Source organism: Heptranchias perlo, chromosome 2 (assembly GCF_035084215.1).
Source record: "Heptranchias perlo isolate sHepPer1 chromosome 2, sHepPer1.hap1, whole genome shotgun sequence".
Taxonomy (NCBI): Eukaryota; Metazoa; Chordata; class Chondrichthyes; order Hexanchiformes; family Hexanchidae; genus Heptranchias; species Heptranchias perlo.
Genome location: NC_090326.1, coordinates 46,716,322 through 46,740,946, shown reverse-complemented (window position 1 = coordinate 46,740,946; position 24,625 = coordinate 46,716,322). Strand labels below are relative to the sequence as shown.

The window sequence follows — 24,625 nt, the reverse complement described above, 5'->3', positions numbered from 1 at the left end:
CTCTATGGCAAGTATATCCTTTCTTAGGTAAGGAGACCAAAATTTACACATAATACTCCAGGTGCGGTCTCACCAAGGCCCTATATAATTGCAGTAAGACATCTTTACTCCTGTATTCAAATCCTCTTGTAATAAAAGCCAACATACCATTTGCCTTCCTAATTGCTTGCTGCACCTGCATGTTAGCTTTCAGTGACTCATGTACAAGGACACCCAGGTCCCTTTGTACATCAACATTTCCCAATCTATCACCATTTTAAAAAATACTCTGCATTTCTGTTTTTCCTACCAAAGTGGATATCTTCACATTTTTCCACATTATATTCCATCTGCTATGTTCTTGCCCACTCATTTAGCCTGTCTATATCCCCTTGAAGCCTCTTTGCATCCTCCTCACAACTCACATTCCCACCTAGTTTTGTGTCATCAGCAAACTTGGAAATATGACATTTAGTCCCCTCATCCAAATCATTGATATAGATTGTGAATAGCTGGGGCCCAAGCACCGATCCCTACGCTACCCCACTAGTCACAGTCTGCCAACCTGAAAAAGACCCGTTTATTTCCTTTATAATAAAGTGTGGTCAATGACAGAAAAACTGCCCATCCCCCATCAACCGTACTCCCCAAAGTAATAGCCTCTATAATGTAGGTTTTATTAAAGCCAACTGAAAAACAAGAACGTTTACTATCATTGCAAAAATAGGATAGATCAGAGTATTTTTTAAATGGTGAAAAGCTGGGAATAGTGGAGGTCCAAAGAGATTTAGGGGTCCATCCATGCAGATCACTAAAATGTAGCAATCAGGTACGAAAAATAATCAAACAGGCTAATGGAATGTTAGCCTTTATAACTAGAGGGCTAGAATATAAAGGGGAGGAAGTTTTGCTGCAGCTATACAAAGCCCTGGTTAGACCACATCTGGAGTATTGTGTACTGTTCTGGGCACCGCACCTTAGAAAGGATATATCGGCCTTGGAAGGAGTGCAGCGCAGATTCACCAGAATGTTACCAGGGCTCCAAGGGTTAGATTATAAGGAGAGATTACATAAACTAGGTTTGTATTTCCTGTAATACAGAATGTTAAGGGGTGATTTGACTAGGGCTTTTAGGACTTTGAATGGCGGAGCAGGCTCGAGGGGCCGATTGGCCTACTCCTGCTCCTATTTCTTATGTTCTTCTTATGAAAGGAATTGACAGGATAGATAGAGAGAAACTTTTGAAGCTGGTGGGGGAGTCTAGGACAAGGGACATAACCTTGAAATCAGAGCCAGGCCATTCAGGAGAGAAGTTGGGAAACAGATCTTCACACAAAGGGTGATAGAAGTGTGGAACTCTCTTCCCATAAAAAGCAGTAGATGCTAGCTCAATTAATAACTTTAGATCTGTATTGGGTATTGAGGGATATGGAGCCAAGGCGGGCGGATTGAGTTAGGATACAGATCAGTCATGATCTCACTGAATGATAGAACAGGCTCGAGGGGTCGAAGGGCCTACTATGTTCCTAAGAGGGATAATTTTAATCTGTCCAGGTTTTAACTCTTCTACTGATTCCAGTTTATTTCTGATTGTCACTATATATGATATATGTAACTTTAGCCACGAGCTCTAGTCATGGTCACCAAAACCACAGATTAATTTCTAATTTAACGCTAATTACAGAAAATCAAGCTACATGCAATTCTGCATGCGCAATATGTTTTCCAGACTTGTGCATGCAAAACAATCTGTGATGCAGTGAACATCCGACTTCTATAATTCACCCAAGTGGCCATTCCACATGTGTGAACCTAGATAGGTGCCTGCAGGTTATGTGACCATTGGAGCATCATAGCTAAGCTTAATCCTGTGCTCTTCCAATATCCATACACAATTACTTTCCACCCGGGATTGGTAGATGATAATCAGAAGCCTGGCCAATTTTTTCTCTCTCTGGTGCATGATAATATTATATATAAAATTTATAATTTCCCAAGGGTGGTAAGGCAAATGCAACAGCTCAGCTGTTTTTCTGGCTGAGATCAGCTACCTCTGCACAGACTAGGGATGGAACCTGGGATCTTCTTACTTTGTATGGTTCAGTTCCACACTTGCTTTTATCAAATGAGTCACCCGAGATGAAAAATTAATCATTTTAAATCTCCAAATCCTTTCCAATTAAATTGTATATGTCTTTACTCCTTTGCTTTTCAATACCAACAAACAATCCAACTATGGGGAGATATTTATGTTCAACTTTACGATTTTGCTGCAAATAATGAGCAGAGGAAATCTTCTTCATCCCTGCCCCATGAATTTACTCATTAAGAGACCGGGCTCAGCGACACAGAAGAAGGTGAAAAGCCAATTGTCTCACTTCACACATTTCGAAGGCCAATCACTCATGCCTGTTTTAAGCTTTTGCTCGGTTGCTTTCTGCTCATCTGCATCATTATTCCTCACCTTGATCCGCAAAAAATTCACACGCATTTAATCATTACATTTACTTGAAACATCCTGTAGTTTTCAGAGGATTGACAGCTGTGTCTGTGGGAAGACCTTCACTTCCTTTGATTAAGATACAAAGTTTGGTGCATTGGCTGGCTCCACCTGAGACAGGCATAATTTCAGAGAGTATTTCAAATCCTATACTATTACTGGGCATTCTCGCAGGATTCAAGTTTTTTGATTAAAATAACTCAGTTTGTAGCAAGCTTGCCAGATGCTTTTAAGGTCCATTCAAAGCATGAGCTGGGCTCTTCCTGATTCAACTGGGAGCAGACACACATGAGCTTAGTACCAAGGAAGGGAGAAGGTGGGATAATTTGTGTAGGTCTTGAACATGAACTTAAATGGCAAGACAAGATGGACGAAGGGAAAGGCCATCTCTCATTTCTATTTCCTTACAGTCTATGAACTGCATATGTTTGTGTTTAATTGAAAAAAAAATCAGAAATTACAGTACCTCTGTTCTGTGTACGAGCTGCTGGGTCCCATCATCATTCATCCTGAAGATTTCAAGAAATGGGTCTGATTTGCTGAAAAAGTCCTAAAAATGGAGTTTTCATCTTACTCAGATATAATAAGCACACAGCCGACAAATCCACTTAGTCACATTAATATAAATATTTGGATCTTGGAATTTATTCAACAGCTAATACAGGTTATGCCTATAATACTTCCACTGATCTCCTTAAGCTGAAGAATATCCTGTGCACAGTGTATTAGACTGGGAGTGAAGATAGCCAACTAACATAGCTGAATTCGCTAACCTGGGTTGGTTTTCTTGACCTTTGCCCCAAGGCACACACCTTTCCAGGCAGAAAGGTCAGGAAAAAAGGAAGCGGAGATTTGTTTCACTGGGCCTCCATCCCCTTTCCGTTGCCCTGGGATTCATACCACTCCCCCAGGGAGACAAAGGTGCAGGAGCTGCATACCAATGTAAATGAGGCGCTCCTGGTGTGCTGCCTAACTTTCCTTCTCGTTGGCCCATGGGACATCTAATTAAATGGGTACCTATTAAAAAAAAAAGCAGGTTTTGGGGCTAGTATTGAAATGCTCATGGACTGAAAGGTCTACAGGAGACCAGGGGTTGCAGCTTTAAGATTAAAGAGTCAAGTACGGTTTTACTACTTTAGAACCCCTCCCTACTCCCCTGGATGATTTCAGGCCCAGAGGCTGGTAGCCAAGAACACAGGAGCCTGCAGCTGCACTACAACCTCCTCCTAGTCTTGCTGGTTCTAGGGGGAGGGCCTGTGCCGGGGAGTGTCCCGAAGACATAGTAATGGCTCATTGCAGGAAGTCCAGTCACCCCTGGGCCTAGACACTACAGCAAACCACAGGTGCACTGCTCTTGTCCAGCATGGACTGGGGTATGGGGGGGCGGGGGAAAAATAGAAAAGATTTTGCCCCAATATCTTTATTTCTTCTAAAAAATAAAATGTAATTAAAAATCTGGTGTTTTTTTTTACTATTTTCCATTTCAAAAAGTCCATTGAAAATCAAGACTCTGCAAAAAATATTCTTTGTAAAGTATTGGTCAAAATAAGAGCATGTGATTCTATTATTCCATTTGTTGTACTCACAAATAGACATTACACTCGCCATGAATGGTATCACAGCTGTGCTTCCAGCAGTTGTGAACCCTCTATTCACATTTTAGAGCCTGTTTTCGCAAGTGATCCTATTCAATTGGATTAGCTAAAAAAACTCAGCCAATTTACATTATATAATTAACTTACATTATTATTAAATAAAGGAACAGATGATGTGGAGAACATTAAAGGCTGTAATTGATATGAGGGGTTCCAGTGATGTTGACAAGCTGCTTGAGTTGTGTCCGCAGATGATTACATAGTCATCAGCTGCACCTCTGTAACTCCCACTGGCTCTGTCAGTATTGGCGATACAAACACGGCAGTGAGTATTTCTGCTGGAAAAGTTAACTGAGGGCTAATTAGCTTTTATCAGCTCACGGTACCCTGGTTCATTCAATATGACAATCAGTAGATGGAAGGTTTAGTTTAATCACATATAATTTGTTAATTAAAGTACCTTAACATTGTATAAAAGTCTACACTTTCAATGAAAAGGCCATTATGACTCCGCCACATAACTCCCATACCAGCCCCAACAACGGAACATACATTGTAAAAAGAGGGAACATGGCCAAGCAGACAATATGTTGCATTAAATTGGTTGGTGCTGTACAATATTTCCCTGAATGAGTTGGCAGAATTACAGAATGGCAATCGATTTCCATTAGGAAAGTGGCAACTTTAAAATCACGTCTTGTTTTTAAATTCCTGCCCTCCCCGATGGAGCAGTAAAATACTTGTAAGGGGCAGATGGAAGTTTTATCCCTTACAAGGCAAAGAGGAACCTTCTATAAGTGGCAGAGAACTATTGTAACCTGGGGGGTTCCACCAGTCTCCCATTGGAGTTACAGTGGAAGATCCCCATGTGTCTGTGATATTAGCAGATTGTAATATTGCGTGATTTTGAGACTATCTATCGTTGCTGATTGGTCCATACTAATCATGTGACATTGCAGACCAATCACATTGTTGGTAATAAAATTAACCTATTTTCGTGCCGTGCTAGTTTCCCATTCATTAATTCTCCATTTCGGGCATTTGACTTACTCTGCTCAGCCTCTGCTCCCTCTCAGGTGATTCCTTCCTCCGTGCTCCAGCTCTGTTCTGCATACCCTCTGTGACCCACCCCAAATGCTCCAGATATTACTCGGTCAGCTCCCTCCCATGAAAGGCCTCCTTGAATGCTCCAGAATCTACTCACTCCTACCTTCCAAGCCCACCCCAAGTGGTGTGACTCTAGCTCCAAGACCTCCCTCCCCCACCCCAAACCCATTCTGAATTCTCTAGCCATCACACCCCATCACTCGATAAGGTGCCTGACAGTGATCGGCTCAAAAACAAGTCATTCCTGTGCCCCTCTCCCTGATACTGTGGCCAATAGCTTCTGGCCTGAAAATTACCCTCTTCTGCACCAATACTGGGACTATGGGTAACATTGCGGAAGAGTCCCTATTTAACATTAGAACACCAAACTCCACAATCCCTTGAAGAAAAAGCACCAAGAATTTAAAATGAAAACTTCTGGAAGCACTCCCCCAATGGGACTGGATTTCAGCACCAAACCACCCATTCTTTTACCTCAGTGGCAGGCCCAGTGCTTCCTGACCTGTGCCCTTTCCCCTAGCCTTGTAGATTAAGCTCATCCTCTAGCCTCCCCTGCTCTCAAAGAGCTACACCTCAGTACAGCTTACCATCTTTCACTATCATTAACAAAATTACTTAACACCAAGGCACACAGAAATACTTCAAGTAAAATAAAGTGGCTGTTTGAAGTAGCAATAATGTATTTCCACTTTGTTTAACAGGGTGATAGATTAATAGTTGGCTTCAAATATTCGAACATACCTCAGGTTAGATTTAATTACAGAATCTCATTCTGAGTGCAACATAATTGAAATGTTAGCCATGTGAATTATATATTGTGCAGTATTTAAAATAGTGAATGTGATTTTTATTCATTCAAGTAACTAAATCATGCATATAGTTATACTGAATGAACACAGGACTGTAAATATGATAAGAATCCATTGTCACTATTCATCGATTAATAAATAAACTAGTTGGCATGCAGGCTAATATCTGATTCATTTCCGTGTATGCATGTGTCAATAAGCTACAGTTGTTTGCCTCTTAGGCTATGGTTACTGCAATACAGACTTTAAAACAAAATCTGTAAGCAGCACTACTGGAGATAATTTAGTATTTTTTTTTAAAAATAGCTACATTACAAGGATAGAGCTAATGCAAGGAGTAAGGGGGGGATTCCACAATCTGCACTCCCAGTGGGGAGCAGCATTTGCAGGGAGCATATATCAGGAAATCATGGGTGCACAACTGGATCAGGGAATCATCCTTGTAATATAATCTCAGCATTCACTGTAATGGTTTATACCATTATCTGAAGACCTCAATTACTAATTGAGCCCTTTATAATAATTTCCAAGTCTCCATCATTATCTGCGTCTGATTGTAAATAAGCATTATTTAATATAATGTGATGTGACTGAAAAGTTACATTAAGTTGAAAGTACCACTGGATCATCAGTGAACTATTTACTTGAGCGAGTGAGGCTCCCAGTGTCCTGAGAGTATCACATGCCCTGGTACTTAGATTGTATCACTCCAAAGAGCTTTTCAAAATGCCGAAAGACAACAAGGGCAGCACATTGCAGTGCCAAAACGTTGTCAAGTGGAGTGATGGGATGCAATTACACAGTTACGATTCTCCCTCATGCCGAGGTTCCTGTGCAGCCAAAGGAAAAGTTGTTTTCATGCAGCAAAGGAGCAGTTATGCCGTCCCACTCTCACCTTCCTCCAAATGGCCAGGTTCAGAGCGGAATTGATAGAGGTCCGAGAGCAGGGGTAAAAACAGAAAATGCTCTGATGGAATAGTCACCTGCACAAATAAATTGCTGAAAGGCAACTGGTAAATAATTAGTTAAGCAGAAGGCTACATGTTTTTTTTTATTCGTTCATGAGATGTGGGCGTCACTGGCGAGGCCAGCATTTATTGCCCATCACTAATTGCCCTTGAGAAGGTGGTGGTGAGCCGCCTTCTTGAACCGCTGCAGTCCGTGTGGTGAAGGTTCCCCCACAGTGCTGTTAGGTACGGAGTTCCAGGATTTTGACCCAACGACGATGAAGGAACAGCGACATACTTCCAAGTCGGGATGGTGCATGACTTGGAGGGGAACATGCAGGCAGTGTTGTTCCCATGTGCCTGCTGCCCTCATCCTTCTAGGTGGTAGAGGTCGCTGTCGAAGAAGCCTTGGTGGATGGTACACACTGCAGCTACGGTGCTCTGGTGGTGAAGGGAGTGAATGTTTAGGGTGGTCAATGGGGTGCCAATCAAGCGAGCTGCTTTGTTCTGGATGGTGTCGAGCTTCTTGAGTGTTGTTGGAGCTGCACTCATCCAGGCTAGTGGAGAGTATTCCATCACATTCCTGACTTGTGCTTTGTAGATGGTGGAAAGGCTTTGGGGCATCAGGAGATGAGTCACTCGCCGCAGAATACCCAGCCTCTGACCTGTTCTTGTAGCCACAGTATTTATGTGGCTGGTCCAGTTAAGTTTCTGGTCAATGGTGACCCCCAAGATGTTGATGGTGGGGGATTCGGCGATGGTAATGCTATTGAATGTCAAGGTGAGGTGGTTAGACTCTCTCTTGTTGGAGATGGTCATTGCCTGGCACTTGTCTGGTGCAAATGTTAATTTCCACTTATCAGCCCAAGCCTGGATGTTGTCCAGGTTTTGCTGCATGTGGGCACGGACTGCTTCATTATCTGAGGGGTTGCGAATGGAACTGAACACTGTGCAATCATCAGCAAACATCCCCATTTCTGACCTTATGATGGAGGGAAGGTAATTGTTGAAGCAGCTGAAGATGGTTGGGCCTAGGACACTGCCCTGAGGAACTCCTGCAGCAATGTCCTGGGGCTGAGATGATTGGCCTCCAACAACCTCTACCATCTTCCTTTGTGCTGGGTATGACTTCAGCCACTGGAGAGTTTTCCCTCTGGTTTCCATTGACTTCAATTTTACTAGGGCTCCTTGGTGCCACACTCGGTCAAATGCTGCCTTGATGTCAAGGGCAGTCACTCTCACCTCACCTCTGGAATTCAGCTCTTTTGTCCATGTTTGGACCAAGGCTGTAATGAGGTCTGGAGCCGAGTGGTCCTGGCGGAACCCAAACTGAGCATCAGTGAGCAGGTTATTGGTGAGTAAGTGCCTCTTGATAGCACTGTCGACAACACCTTCCATCACTTTGCTGATGATTGAGAGTAGACTGATGGGGCGGTAATTGGCCGGATTGGATTTGTCCTGCTTTTTGTGGACAGGACAAACCTGGGCAATTTTCCACATTGTCGGGTAGATGCCAGTGTTGTAGCTGTACTGGAACAGTTTGGCTAGAGGGGCGGCTAGTTCTGGAGCACAAGTCTTCAGCACTACAGCTAGGATGTTGTCGGGGCCCATAGCTTTTGCTGTATCCAGTGCACTCAGCCGTTCCTTGATATCACGTGGAGTGAATCGAATTGGCTGAAAACTGGCTTCTGTGATGGTGGGGATATCGGGAGGAGGCCGAGATGGATCATCTACTCAGCACTTCTAGCTGAAGATGGTTGCAAACACTTCAGCCTGAAGATGGTTGCAAACGCTTCAGCCTTGTCTTTTGCACTCACGTGCTGGACTCCGCCATCATCGAGGATGGGGATGTTTACAGAGCCTCCTCCTCCAGTTAGTTGTTTAATTGTCCACCACCATTCATGCCGGGATGTGGCAGGACTGCAGAGCTTTGATCCATTGGCTGTGGAATCGCTTAGCTCTGTCTATAGCACGTTGCTTCCGTTGTTTGGCATGCATGTAGTCCTGTGTTGTAGCTTCACCAGGTTGACACCTCATTTTTAGGTACGCCTGGTGCTGCTCAATATGTCCAAGGTACCTACTCTCAATATTTACTCTTTCAATTAGCAAATTTTATAACTTTGTATACAAAATATGGGCCACATTAAAAAGAGCCCATAGACAACTTTCTTAGAAAGTGTATTTGGAAACAGCTCGTCACACTGAGAGCCATTCCATCATGCTACACCGGGCAGAAAGTCCCACGGGACAGAAACAGAAAGAATCAATATCGTTGTCACATTTTAATACAGAACCAAAAAAAAACTGTAAACAAAAAGTCAAGTTCTTCACAATGCGAACTATGTTTAATTTCATGTGGAATGGGCTGCAGAAAAAATAAAAATCTATTTTCCTGACAGCTTCAATAGGTTCAGTTAGGAAGGCAAAAATCAATTTGGTCAGCTTATTGATCGTCTGGTAAAAGCTGCCATGCCAATTGACAGTGTGTTCAGAAGGCCATAGAATGAGGACGGCCTGTAACTATTCTGCCATGTAGCAGTATTTTGTGTTAATCAAGTGTTTTGTGGTCATAAAGTTATACTGGCCACCGCCACCATTTTTCTTTTGCCACTGTCTAATTATGAACCACTTGTGGAGTTGCATCATCAGCACGGCTCCCTCGGTGATAAGAAAAAAAATCACAATGTTATTGAATCTAGAGATAAGAACGGATGCCATACTGACAGAGGCTCTTGTGAACAGGTGCATGGTACAAACATTCGGGAATATTCTCACTCCAATTTCTTCAAGAATAGGCATGATGTGGAGATGCCGGTGATGGACTGGGGTTGACAATTGTAAACAATTTTACAACACCAAGTTATAGTCCAACGATTTTATTTGAAATCTACAAGCTTTCAGAGGCTTCCTCCTTCCTCAGATAAATGTCAGGAATTCCTCGAAGCCTACGCATTTATAAATCAGAGAACAATACATGGTGATTACAGACTGCCCCTGCAACTGCCCGTTGCCAAGGCAATCACCGTGTTCAGACAGAGAGGTGTCACCTACAGAACCCCCGAATATACATTCAACAAAAAAAACAAACAGGAAAAAAAAGAGAGAGAGAGGCAGAAACATCCGGAAGGCAGAGAAAGCCAGCAAATGACTCGTTATATTAAAAACAGATAGCTTTTGTTCGCTGGTGGGCTTACGTGTAGCGTGACATGAACCCAAGATCCCGGTTGAGGCCGTCCTCATGGGTGCGGAACTTGGCTATCAATTTCTGCTCGACAATTTTGCGTTGTCGTGTGTCTCGAAGGCCGCGAGCAGAAATTGATAGCCAAGTTCCGCACCCATGAGGACGGCCTCAACCGGGATCTTGGGCTCATGTCACGCTACACGTAAGCCCACCAGCGAACAAAAGCTATCTGTTTTTAATATAACGGGTCATTTGCTGGCTTTCTCTGCCTTCCAGATGTTTCTGCCTCTCTCTCTCTCTGTTTTTTTTCCTGTTTGTTTTTGTTGAATGTATATTCAGGGGTTCTGTAGGTGACACCTCTCTGTCTGAACACGGTGATTGCCTTGGCAACGGGCAGTTGCAGGGGCAGTCTGTAATCACCATGTATTGTTCTCTGATTTATAAATGCGTAGGCTTCGAGGAATTCCTGACATTTACCTGAGGAAGGAGGAAGCCTCCGAAAGCTTGTAGATTTCAAATAAAATCGTTGGACTATAACTTGGTGTTGTAAAATTGTTTTCAAGAATAGGAACATTGGAACAGGGGTAGGCCATTCAGCCCCTCAAGCCTGCTCCACCATTCAATAAGATCATGGCTGATGTGTATCTCAACTCCATTTACCCGCCTTGGTTCCGGAACCCTTAATATCCTTGCCTAACAAAAATCTATCAATCTCAGTTTTGACATTTTCAATTGACCTAGCCTCGACAGCTTTGTGGGGAATGTGTTCCAGATTTCCACTACTTCTTGTGTGAAGAAGTGCCTTCTTCAGTAAGTGCTAGAAAGTAAACACTCGTAATAACATTTTTATCTATCGCATGGGTGCTTGAATGTTGTACACCTGCAATGGCAACTGCGCCTCATTTGTTTATACAAATCATGAATGCGTCTACTTCCTTATCACAGCCCATATTCTCCTCCCTGGTTTACCTGTGGACATTGCCAGTGCATCCAGGTGATTAAATTTTATGTACTGGTTTATATAACATGTCCATCGTCGGTTTTTACCCCCTAGCTGCAGACAAGCCATACCAACAGGTAATTACTCGGGTTCAGTCAGGTCTTATTTATGGTCAAAGTTTGTATCAAATGAAGACTTGAGAAAAAAAATGCAGAAAAAGGCCATTGACACGAGAGTCAGGCACTTCGCCAGGAGGATCATTTTTCCACAAAACTAAAGAGAAAAAAAAACATCACAGGCAAAATGTCAGAGGTGGACCTTTACTGGCTGCACTCAGTTGTGTCTGAATTAACATCTTAAGAGACCGTCGCCATTTTGAGGAGAGAAGGAGGTTGACGAGCTCAGCGTTGTTTTCACCAGACACAAGCGAGATAATGGTGCTTGCATGGTGTAATAATATTTTGTGACAGGAATTATGTAGTCACATCATGTATTTAGAAGCACCATTGGAAAGCTTGAACAAAGCCCTTATAAACATGTATAAAATTATAAATTAAATTGAACATGATGGAAATTGCAATTATGTGCACGGAGGCACAGAACCAGTCTGTGTACTGATAGCTCAAATACAGCTTTGCAGTTTCTAATACTGGATTGGTCCTATAAAATAACTTTTTTTCTAAGGAGAACAATCCCAGCTTCTCCAATCTCTCCACATAACTGAACTTGTCCTGCCACCTTTTTGAAGAGGTGACTAAAGTAGTGGAAGGGGAATGTCAATGGATGTTATTTATATGGACTGCCAGAAGGCATTTGATAAAGTCCCACATAAGAGACTGTTAGCTAAGATAGAAGCCCATGGAATCGAGGGAAAAGTACGGACTTGGTTAGGAAATTGGCTGAGCGAAAGGCGACAGAGAGTAGGGATAATGGGTAGGTAATCACATTGGCAGGATGTGACTAGTGGAGTCCCGCAGGGATCTGTCTTGGGGCCTCAATTATTCACAATATTTATTAACGACTTAGATGAAGGCATAGAAAGTCTCATATCTAAGTTTGCCGATGATACAAAGATTGTTGGCATTGTAAGCAGTGTAGATGAAAACATAAAATTACAAAGCGATATTGATAGATTAGGTGAATGGGCAAAACTGTGGCAAATGGAATTCAATGTAGACAAATGTGAGGTCATCCACTTTGGATCAAAAAGGATAGAACAGGGTACTTTCTAAATGGTAAAATGTTAAAAACAGTGGATGTCCAAAGGGACTTAGGGGTTCAGGTACATAGATCATTGAAGTGCCATGAACAGGTGCAGAAAATAATCAATAAGGCTAATGGAATGCTGGCCTTTATATCTAGAGGACTAGAGTACAAGGGGGCAGAAGTTATGCTGCAGCTATCCAAAACCCTGGTTAAACCGCACCTGGAGTACTGTGAGCCGTTCTGGGCACCGCACCTTCGGAAGGACATATTGACCTTGGAGGGAGTGCAGCGTAGGTTTACTAGAATGATACCCGGACTTCAAGGGTTAAGTTACGAGGAGAGATTACACAATTTGGGGTTGTATTCTCCAGAGTTTAGAAGGTGAAGGGGTGATCGAAGTTTATAAGATATTAAGGGGAACAGATAGGGTGGATAGAGAGAAATTATTTCCGCTGGTTGGGGATTCTAGGAGTAGGGGGCACAGTCTAAAAATTAGAGCCAGACCTTTCAGGAGCGAGATTAGAAAACATTTCTACACACAAAGGGTGGTAGAAGTTTGGAACTCTCTTCTGCAAATGGCAATTGATACTAGCTCAATTGCTAAATTTAAATCTGAGATAGATAGCTTTTTGGCAACCAAAGATATTAAAGGAAATGGGCCAAAGGCAGGTATATGGTGTTAGATCATAGATCAGCCATGATCTTATCAAATGGCGGAGCAGGCACGAGGGGCTGAATGGCCTACTCCTGTTCCTATATTCCTATGTTCCAAGATTTGTGAATTTGTACCCCCAGGTCCCTCTGCTCTTGCACCCCCCTCAAAATAGTATCATTTAGATTATACTGCCTCTCCATATTGTTTGCTAGAGATTTTTTTTAAATTGTCAAAACAGTTTGATCTGCAAATGAAGCATTTGTTTTTAGATTAGAACTTTTCTTTTTATTTTCTTACCTTATCATCTAGTTTTCTTGCACTAAATGTCAGCTCCACATAATCATCATTCCCTGACAATTCTTCTGCAATCACCTGCAGAGAGAAAATAAAATTAAATATGGTCAGAATCTGCAGAGTGCATCGTTGTATGAAGAATGGACAGGATTCATAGCGATGTCAAGGCAACGGAATGAAGATCAGACAAGGGTCAGGGCAAAATGTAGACGGGGTCAAGGATAAGCCAAGGCCCAATGAAAAACAGATACTGGTTCTAGGAGTGGTTGATGGGATGTGGTCTGAATTCACAAAGGAGTGGGCAGCCATGATGTATGTAAGGGGGTAGTGAATGGAAGTTAAAGAGAATTATATGAAGTATTTGCTGGACAATCATAAATCAGTGACCAAGTCATGTGACTGGCAATTAGTTTTGTTATCTGTATTGGTTGACCTTCAGCCTGTCACAATATGCCATTCTGCCATTGTAATTATGATTAACAGAACGTATGTTAAATCCGCAAAATGAGTTGGCCAATCATTTTCTTTGTGCAACAACAATTGGCAATCACTTATATTAATCACATATAGGAACTAACTTAATCTGACTGTTAAAATTATGTTCTTTATGAAGTTATTCATGTTTTTGCAACAGAGGTCAACAGAGCCAGCTCCAGGCTGGAGCTACACACCCTTTGCGTGGAGCTGGGCCCAATGCATGCCCACCTGACAGACAGACAAACTTGGCTCGGGAGCAAGACAGTGTGGATAAAACCCTAATTATTCACACAGGCAGGAAGTATTACCGTTTTATTTTTCCTTTGTGGCCTGTCACAGCAGTTCCTTTTCTGTGCAGACTCCACAGATACCATAAACCTAACTGGGCGCACAGCTTCTTCCTGAGAATCAGTTTTCAAAGTGGGTGTGAGGCATATGTGGTTGAACATGTCAAGACAACGCTGTGCAGGGGGAATGCCGCGGCATCAGTCTGTCACCAGCAGCCTGAGTTTTTATTTTATGTTTTGTGATTGATCTTTTTGCAAATATATTATCTACCCCGGGACAGTGAATAAAAGTGGGATAACAAGTTGATAAAGCTGCAAAAATATGGGATTCTTAGTTTTATAAATAGGGTATAGAATATAAAAGCAAAGGGGTAATGCTAAACCCATACAAATCATCAGTTAGGTTACAGTTAGATTACCATGCCCCCTAGTTTTGAGCACCTTACTTTAGGAAGGATATCAAGGCCCTGGGGAGGGTGCAGAAGAGATTCGCTATGATACCAGGGATAAGATGATTTAATTATGAGGAAAGACTAGAGAAATTGGGATGCTTTTCATTTGTACAAAGAAAGTAGAGGAGATTTGTTAGAGGTGATTAAAATTCTGAAAGGTTTTGATAAAAACTGAATCAGGAAAAACTATTTCCACTGGCCAATCAGTCATTGGCTAGAGGCTAGAAATTTAAGATAATCACCAAAAGAATGAATGTAGAGGCTAGGAGATTTCTTTTTCCCCCCCCAAAGGGTTGTTGGGACATGGAATAATCTGCCAGAAACAGTGATGGAAGCAGAATCAATAAAGAAAAGTTTAAAAGAGTATGTGAAAAGGACAGGGGAATGGGACAAAGTGAATAGTTCTTGCAGAGAGCCAGCACAGGTGCTAAGGCTGAATGGCTTCCTTCTGTGCTGTAAAATTCTACGATTCAGTGATTGATGACTTAGCTACTGTGAGAAGAGGGTCACCTTTGTCCCAAGACACTTATACTGATACACAGCAGCCAACCACTTCACGTATGCCTCTCACTCAGGTAGTACGTAGGAGGAGCAACTAGATCAGAGTTAAGGCTCCACACTTAATGCAAGGGCACGAAGGGGATGCATCATTTTAAGAAGCATTGGGCACATATTATGGACTGGATTTTCCTTTGTTAGCCCACCTGAAAATTCAAACTCAGTTGGATTTCTCTCCTCTCACCCTCACCACTGGCTGCCTCTTCTTCGCCTGCCATGCGCAAATGTCGGTGGGGTACCGGGGTTGGGTTCCTGGTGGAATTTCCTGCCGTCTGCCCCTCTTGCCAGCACCATCTGGACAAAGGTGGCAGTAAGCCTGGGTAAAAGGCAGGAAGGTCCCCATTGTTTTGAATAGAGGGAGAAGGCCGAGAAGAGGCCAATTCCAATTCAACCTCAAGCACTAACCTTTGTAGATCTGACTCAGTCTCAGTCATGGCTAATCTTTCTCTCTACAGCCAGCTCCAGAGGTCAATATCAGGAATCAACAGTTTGTGGGCTCATCCCACCACATCAACTCTTTACCCACAGGCCCCAGAGCTGTGATTTGCAGAAATTAAAAGGAACAAAGTTCAACGATCACCAGGTAACTATTCAAACTATGCATTTTAACAAACTGACCCCTGCTACAAAAATTAGTATCTGTTCATAGCAGGTGGTAGTACAGTCCCTACGGTTTATAGTGGGCGCGTTTGTGCTAACGCGGTTTGCCCGCTATATGAGGCGGTCAGTAAAACCTCAGTTGTTGTAAAGGGCACTTCTGTTCTGGGGGCTGATTAACAGACTCAAATGTAAGCAGCCCAGGTAACTGCACCTTAATGAGATGCCAAGAGCTGATTGAACTGCTGCTGGAAGACCTGACTTTGCCCAAAATAACTGGAGCCTTTAAATCGGCTTGTACTTGACATCTATGGGAACTGCTAGTCGACCAGTATAAACGGTTGCCTGCAGTAACCATGGACGATATAAGTGGTGGGGATTGTACTGAAATACTTTTAATATTCTGGCTTCTTTTTCTCTTATCTGTATGTTAAGAATGACTTGAGACAAGTTGGGAAAGAGAGCATGAAAGCATTAAACCATAACCATCATAAGCTCGAAATCTTTGCTAACAGATTTAAATGTTTAAATTGCTCAATCTTTCAGACAGTAAAAAATTAAATGTATCTAATTCCTAAGCCATAACAAAATAATGATGACTTTAGTATGTCAGGGTTTCCATCGCAATAAATGTTTCCCCATGTTTGATTAAACACCTTGGCCTTTGGCCAGCGTGTTTATAATCAGCATAGGATCTGTTTATTGCCCCACAAGGTTTAGACAAATGGAACAATCATTTAAGTAATCTCTGCACTGAAATGTCATTCAGGGTCTAAGCTCACTGCTGCGCGGTCTGAATGCCTCGAGACATCCCATTTCTGGGTAACTGTGTTCAGTGCAACATATTACAAATCAGAATGCCAAATACTGAGCCAACAGGTGATGCTGGGTGACACTTCTATTGCTGTAAAGTCAATGAACCCAAGATGCCTTAGCAAACACTAATGTCACTTTGTAAGAGTAATTCCAAACTAAAAATGTGAACGATGGGCATCTTCATCATTCTTCAATGATTGGATACGTGAGATTTGTAGTACCATAAATTTAGAACATCTGGCACATAACATTTCTGACCAGCATAGTAAGGTGACTGCAGGGGTCCTACTGAACATGTGTAAAGACTATAAAATACACATGATCATAATTACACCCACAACACTCGTCTCCAATATCCTCATAATGATTTATAATAGCTCTGTGTAATGTTTTGAGTCCTGCAATATTGACCAATAACCTCTCTTTTTCTATTCTATCAGCTGATATGCATATTTATTCAGTGTAGATTTTCCTGTGATCTTGTGAAAGTGACAAAAATAATTTCATTAAAAATGTCAAGAGCTGGTCTCCTCAGATGAGTAAAAATGTAAATGTTACAAATTAAAAATTAATTTGAATATGGGCAAATAACCAAAGATTGAAAAGGCAATCTGTTACTTATCTAAGTTTCCATCTAACTCCCACTGGAAATTCAGGGCATCACAGGAAATTATTCTATTGCCAAACTACATTTTACTATTAGATTGAACCAGCCCACGAGACATCAGGTGTGGCAAATGTCGATCTTCTGGCTGATTAACCTCCAATAGTGTTAATTTAATTTCTGTTCTTCCAATTGATCAGTCAATTTCAATGACTGAAATACTTTATTTTCAAAGTTGCATTATTAGTTAGATTTCAAGATTGCACACCTGTGACCACTTTTAAATGAGGATGCAGCCTACAGGCGAGGCAAATGGTTCAGGGAAATAGATTGTACCATTGAAATCAGTCTTTTCGGTTGCTAAAGAAGGATCAAAATAGGAACAATCAATAATTAGGGCTCCAGTTCAGATGAGCCGCTCACAAACGCTCATATCATACGAGACTTCGAATCATAATCCAGGCTGAGAGAGTGCTGCTTTGTTGGAGGGGCTGTCTTTCGGATGAGGCATGTGTACCTCTTCAGGTGAATGTAAGAAGATGATCAGTCAATTCTTTCAGTATCCTGGCCAACATTCATCTCTCAGCCAACACCACCAAAAATAGGTTAATCAGTCATACATCTCAATACTGTTCATCAGCAAATTGGCTGCCAGATCTGCCTACATAACAACACTGATTGCACTTCAAAGATAATTCATTGGCTGCGAAATGCTTTGGGACAGCCTGAGGTTGTGAAAGGCACTATATAAATGCATTATTTTTAAAAAGAGAAGTTATGTCAGGATGTGGGAGTTGTTGAGTATGCTGTCTCAAGGTTCAGTGTTGGGATCCCTAATGTTTCCAATGTTTGAGATTCAAGTTCTCCAACTCTGGTGACCTGTGCATCTCCTCTCACTTTGTAGGTCAGCCTTCAACCACTTTAGCCCCGCACTCTGGATCTTCCTCCCTAAACCATTCCGCCTCTCCTCTTTCTTCCTCACTTTTAAAAACATTCTCCATCGCATCTTTTTGACCAAGCTTTCAGTCACCCTTCCTAATCTGCATTGGGAGGAAGAATGAGGAGAGGCAATATAAACTAAATGGTACAATTTTAAAGGGGGTGCAGGAACAGTGAGACCTGGGGTTTCACATACACAAATCTTTGAAGGTGGCAGGACAAGTTGAGAAAGCATTAAAAAACCATACAGGATCTTTGACTTTATAAAGGCATAGAGTACAAAAGCAAGGAAGTTATGCTAAATCTTTGCACTGGTTGGGCCTCAACTAAAGTATTGTGTCCAATTCTGGGCACCACACTTTAGGAAGGATGTCAAGGTCTTGGAGAGGATGCAGAGGAGATTTACCAGAAAGATATCAGGGATGATGGACTTCAGTTATGAGGAGACCACTAGAGAAGATGGGGTTGTTCTCTTTAGAGAAGAGAAGATTAAGGGGCGATTTAACAGAGATGTTCAAAATTGTGAGGGGTTTTGATAGTGTAAATAAGGAGAAATTGTTTCCACTGGTAGGAGGGTCAGTAACTAGTAGGACACAGATTTAAGAATTGAGGGCAAATTATTGACCTGGTTAGGAAATTGGCTGAGCGGCAGGAGACTGGGAGTAGGGATAATGGGCAGGTACTCAAATTGGCAGGATGTGACTAATGGTGTCCCACAGGGATCTGTGTTGGGGCCTCAACTATTCACTGTATTTATTAACAACTTAGATGATGGGATGGAGAGCCAAATATCCAAGTTTGCCGATGACACAAAGATAGGCAGCATTGTAAGCAGTGTAGATGGAAGCATAAAATTACAGAGAGCTATTAATAGATTAATAGTCGGCAAGTGTGAGGTCACCCACTTTGGACCTAAAAAGAATAGATCAGAGTACTTTCTGAACAGTGAAAAGCTTGAAACAGTGGAGGTCTAAAGAGGCTTAGATGTACATAGATCATTAAAATGTCATGGACAGGTACAGAAAATATCAAAAAGGCTAATGGAATACTGGCCTGTATACCTAGAGGACTAGAATACAAGGGGGTAGAAGTTATGCTACAGCTATTCAAAGCCCTGGTTAGACCACACCTGGAGTACTGTGTTCAGTTCTGGGCACCGCATCTTAGGAAGGATATATTGGCCTTGGAGGGAGTGCAGTGTAGATTTACTAGAATGATACCTGAACTCTAAGGGTTAAATTACGAGGCGAGATTATACAAACTAGGCTTGTATTTCCTGGAATTTAGAAGATTAAGGGGTGATTTGATCAAAGTTTTCAAGATATTAAGGGGAATTGATAGAGTAGATAGAGAGAAACTATTTCCGCTGGTTGGGGATTCTAGGACTAGGAGAATTAGAGCCAGGACTTTAAGGAGTGAAGTTAGGAAACACTTCTACACGCAAAGGCTGGTGGAAGTTTTGGAACTCTCTTCTGCAAATGGCAGTTGATGCAAGCTCAATTGTCTATCTTCAATCTAATATTGATAGATTTTTGTTAACCAATTGTATTAAGCAATATGGGGCTAAGGTGGGTATATGGAGTTAGGTCACAGATCAGCCATGATCTCATTGAATGGCGGATCAGGCTTGAGGGGCTGAATGGCCTACTCCTGTTCCTATGTACCTATTATGTGTACTTATCGCTTACTATAACATTCAGTTTCATTGAAACGGTGTAAACATAGAAACATAGAAAATAGGAGCAACAGTAGGCCATTCGGCCCTTTGAGCCTGCTCCGCCATTCAACATGATCATGGCTGATCCTCTATCTCAATACCATATTCCCGCTCTCTCCCCCTACCCCATGATGCCTTCTGTGTCTAGAAATCTATCTAGTTCCTTCTTAAATATATTCAGTGACTTGGCCTCCACATTCTTTTGTGGTAGAGAATTCCATAGGTTCACCACCCTCCAAGTGAAGAAATTTCTCCTCATCTCAGTCCTAAATGTCCTACCCCGTATCCTGAGACTGTGACCCCTCGTTCTAGATCCCCCCCACTCCAGGCCAGGGGAAACATCCTCCCTGCATCCAGTCTGTCTAGCCCTGTCAGAATTTTATACGTTTCAATGAAATCCCCTCTCATTCTTCTAAACTCAAGTGAATACAGGCCTAGTCGACCCAATCTCTCCTCATACAACAGTCCTGCCATCCCAGGAATCAGTCTGGTGAACCTTCGCTGCACTCCCTCTATGGCAAGTATATCCTTTCTTAGGTAAGGAGATCAAAACTGCACACAATACTCCAGGTGTGGTCTCACCAAGGCCCTATATAACTGCAGTAAGACATCTTTGCTCCTGTACTCAAATCCTCTTGCAATGAAGGCCAACATACCATTTGCCTTCCTAACTGCTTGCTGCACCTGCATGTTTGCTTACAGTGACTGGTGTACAAGGACACCCAGGTCCCTTTGTACATCAACATTTCCCAACCTATCTCCATTTAAATAATACTTTGCTTTTCTATTTTTCCTTCCGAAATGGATAACTTCGCATTTATCCACATTATACTGCATCTGCCATGTATTTGCCCACTCACTCAACTTGTCTAAATCACCTTGAAGCACCTTTGCATCCTTCTTACAACTCACAATCCCAGCAAACCGAAATATTACATTTGGTTCCCTCATCCAAATCATTGATATATATTGTGAATAACTGGGGCCCAATCACTGATCCCTGCGGTACCCCACTAGTCACTGCCTGCCACCCCGAAAAAGACCCATTTATTCCTACTAAAAGGAAGAGGTTGAGGGGGGAGATCAGAGAGGGAGTGTGACGGGAAATTAAAATGGTAAGCGACCAGCAGGTCAGGGTCATGCTTGAGGACAGAGTGGAGCTGTTCAGCAAAGCGATCACTCAATCTGCGTTTGGTCTCCCCAATGTAGAGGAGACTGCATTGTGGGCAGAGAATACAGTATACTAAATTGAACAAAGTACAAGTAAACTGCTGTTTCATGTGGAAGGATTGTTTGGAGCCCTGGATGGTGGGAAGGGAAGAGGTGAAGGGGCAGGTGTTGCATCTACTGCGCTCGCAAGGGAAGGTGCAGTGGGGGGAGAGACTGGGTATTGGGGGTGATGAAAGAGTGGACCAGGGTGTCGCGGAGGGAGCGGGCCCTTCAGAATGCTGAAAGGGGAGGCGGGGGATGATGTGTTTGGTGGTGGGATCATGCTGAAGGTGGCGGAAATGGTGAAGGATGATCTGTTGAATGTGGAGGCTGGAAGGTGAGGACAAGGGGGACCCTATCATGGCTCTAGGAGTGAGGGGAAGGGGTGAGGGCAGAAATGCGGGCAATAGTATGGACAGGGTTGAGGACCCTGTCAACTACAGTGGAGGGGAATAATTGGTTGAGGAAAAAGGAAGACCTATCAGAAGCTGTGGAAGGTGCTATCGTCAGAGAAACTGGGAGAAGGGAATAGAGTCCTTCCAGGAAACGGGGAGGGGGGGGCGCGGGGTGGGAGGAAGCGTACTCAAAAGCACCTCCCAAACCCGCGACCTCTTCCACCTAGAAGGACAAGGGCAGCAGGCACATGGGAACAACACCACCTGCACGTTCCCCTCCAAGTCACACACCATCCCGACTTGGAAATATATCGTCGTTCCTTCATCGTCGCTGGGTCAAAATCCTGGAACTCCCTTCCTAACAGCATTGTGGGAGAGAGAACCCTCACTACACGGACTGCAGCGGTTCAAGAAGGCGGCTCACCACCGCTTTCTCAAGGGCAATTAGGGGTGGGCAATAAATGCTGGCCTTGCCAACGACGCCCACATTCTACGAATGAATAAAAAAAAAGCTGTGGGAGTCGATGGGCTTATAATAGATATTGGTTGTCAGCCTATCCCCAGAAATGGAGATAGAGGAAGGGAAGGGAAGTAGTTGACAGGGCCCTCAACCGTGTCCGTCCTATTTTAAAAACTTTAACTCTTTTTACATCTTCCAGTTCTGACAAAAGGTCTTCGACCTGAAACGTTAACTCTGTTACTTTCTCCACAGATGCTGCCTGACTCGCTGAGCTTCTCCAGCATTTTCTGTTTTTATTTCAGATTTCCAGCATCCGCAGTATTTTGCTTTTGATTTAAAATCCAGTATATACTTTACAATAAAAAAAGCAAAAGCAATCAGCCTTGTTTGAAAGCGTACAGGTCAGGTGAAATTTCTGCGGGGGTTTTCTCTAATTCCTGCCGTAATTCAGTGGAAGATTTGTTCACACTGTTTCTTCGGGCTTTCCACTGATCTTCCATCAAGGTTAAGGCGGGAGATCAGGGGAACGCCTATGGATATTTCACCCCTCAGTACTTTATATACTCATGTACAAAATTAGAAATTTATGTCCCCGCTTGGAGTTAAAGGTAGAGCATGCGGGGGTGATCATATACATGGGTTATATCCTTCCCAGGCAATTTCACTAAGAACACTGGTCCAAGTAGCACCGCTGTATCAGTTCATTCCCATCAGCTGTTGCTCTGCTTTGCTTCACCAGCCCTGTGACATTTAAATGGAAACTTGTCTTCCCAACTCCCACTGCTGATTTAAATTCAGAGACAATCCAGCAGGAGAAGAGAATTAAAGTCAGCAGCAGAAGGCAGGACTGAAATCAGGTGTGAAAGTTAGCATTTAAATATTGCAGCATGAAGAAGCACAGGCCAGTGGATGGGAACACACAGTTTGAAATGAGGAAGAATGGGCCGAAGATGTATCTGTGGAAGGCAGCCAATATGAAGTGAAGATTTTTGGGGGACCAAAGCTTTGCAATATTCACTTTTTTTTTTGCAAAGATTATGGAATTTTTCATTCTTTTTTAATGGAATTTTAAAAGTTGCAGCGGTCCTTATACACGAGCACGCACGGTGAACAGAATCTACTATACAGTCGAGTTTTTTAGCTATTATAGAGGAAAAGTGTCAAAAGGCAACAGGAAAATATAAATACTAAGTAATGGTGAGCTTGGTAGGCCCTAGGCACTACTGAATTAAAAAAGAATTAAAAGACGCAATCAACCAACTAGAGGGGAGATGAGGAGAATTTATTTCACGCAGCGAGTTGTAATGATCTGGAATACACTGCCTGAGAGGGTGGTAGAAGCAGATTCAATAATAACTTTCAAAAAGGAATTGTATAAATACTCGAAAAGGAAAAATTTGCAAGGCTATAGGGAAAGAGCAGGGGAGTGGGACTAACTGGAGAGCTCTTTCAAAGAGCCGGCACAGGCACGACGGGCCGAATGACCTCCTTCTTTGCTGTATGATTGTATTATTCTATAATATTGGTAACAAAAACAGGAAACAAAGAAAGGTCAGTCAGACCACTGAGCCCAGTCGTTTTGACAACCTGGCCCCGAACATCCAGAGTTTGCAGGGTCAGTGGGAGGGAATCTAATCTGCACGGGACTGACCTGCGACTGCATCACCACGAGTGCAGCTCGGGCACCCGCGGGCCCCATACAGGTGCAAAATCTGGTGCCTGGACAACTTTCAGGTGGAGGGATTAAATAATCCAGCACTTCTTTCATCGACAGTATCCCTACTTATTAACTAAAATCTTCACTCCCTGTCACGATCAGATATTCAACCAGACTGTGCTTATTTTAAAAGCAACAGAGCGCTGACCGTCTTAAACAGCCATGCGAGCTTGTCACTTCCCCCACCCCCCCCAACCCCACTGTCACCCCAAGTTAAAATCGGGGCCTAGGACTCGGAATGAAAAGCTAACCGATGACTCCAGTCAAGACCACAGTATACTTTTAAGGACAGCTAGCTGTGACCTTTTCTGTTATTTTTCTAAATGAGTGGCTTTGACTCAAAATGATGAAATTATTAATTCAGGCCGTGAATCCAAAATCAAACTTTTCTATGTATCGGCCAAGGATCTCATCTGGGACCAGAACAGTCCTTGGTGAAAAGTAATGCCATTAAATTGTGATATCTTCACGATGTTCAGTTAAAGCAGTTGAACTGTTGAGCTTCCTTCTAAGCTGCTATTCCTTATTAAAGACAGAATAATGGCGCTTGGCATATTGGGTTAAGAAACTTTACAACTTTCCGGACTCAACATTGATTTCAACAACTTCAGATCAGAACCACTGCTCCCATTTTTTTTGGACAGCAGGTGCGAAATGGTTCTGCTGTTTCTATTTCCAGCTCCTCTTTTGTTTCTTTACTTGTCCTATTACCACCCTCTTTGCCTTGTACCATCATCTCTATAGTCATTTAATGAGACCTGCTCTCCACCCTATCACAGACCTCTCCTTTCGTTCTTTCCTCCCCTTCTCCTTACCCCCCGCCCCACTTTGCCTGGCTCTGTACTTGCTTATAAACTGTTAAATCTCTAACTTCTTCCAGTTCTGATGAAAAGTCATCAACCTTGAAACATTAACTCTGTTTCTTGCTCCACTGATGACCTGCTGAATATTTCCAGCATTTTCTGTTTTTATTTCTGATTCCCAGTACCCGCAGTATTTTGCTTTTGTTTGAGTTAAGAAACTTTTGTTCACACAATTATTCTGAGCCAGGCACAAATTAATAGAGCCAGTACTCCCTAAAGTGAAGATGACAGTTTGCCCACTGATTCCAATTTAATTAGTTGAATTGAACTTGGCAGGAGTACCATACCATACCTCATCACTGAATGTTTAATGGACATTAC

The 24,625-nt window shown here is 42.7% G+C and overlaps 1 protein-coding gene across 1 annotated transcript in view; it reads right to left on the bottom strand.

The window, feature by feature from the left end:
- The window catches only part of LOC137332008 (copine-4-like), a 218,374-nt gene that overhangs the window by 111,953 nt on the left and 81,796 nt on the right, over nucleotides 1-24,625 (bottom strand). Inside the window, exons 5-6 of the mRNA XM_067995755.1 lie at nucleotides 13,217-13,291; nucleotides 2,946-3,029 (exon numbers count right to left, since the gene is read on the bottom strand). Coding sequence (XP_067851856.1) covers nucleotides 2,946-3,029; nucleotides 13,217-13,291 — 159 coding nt within the window. The remainder of the gene's footprint in view (nucleotides 1-2,945; nucleotides 3,030-13,216; nucleotides 13,292-24,625) is intronic.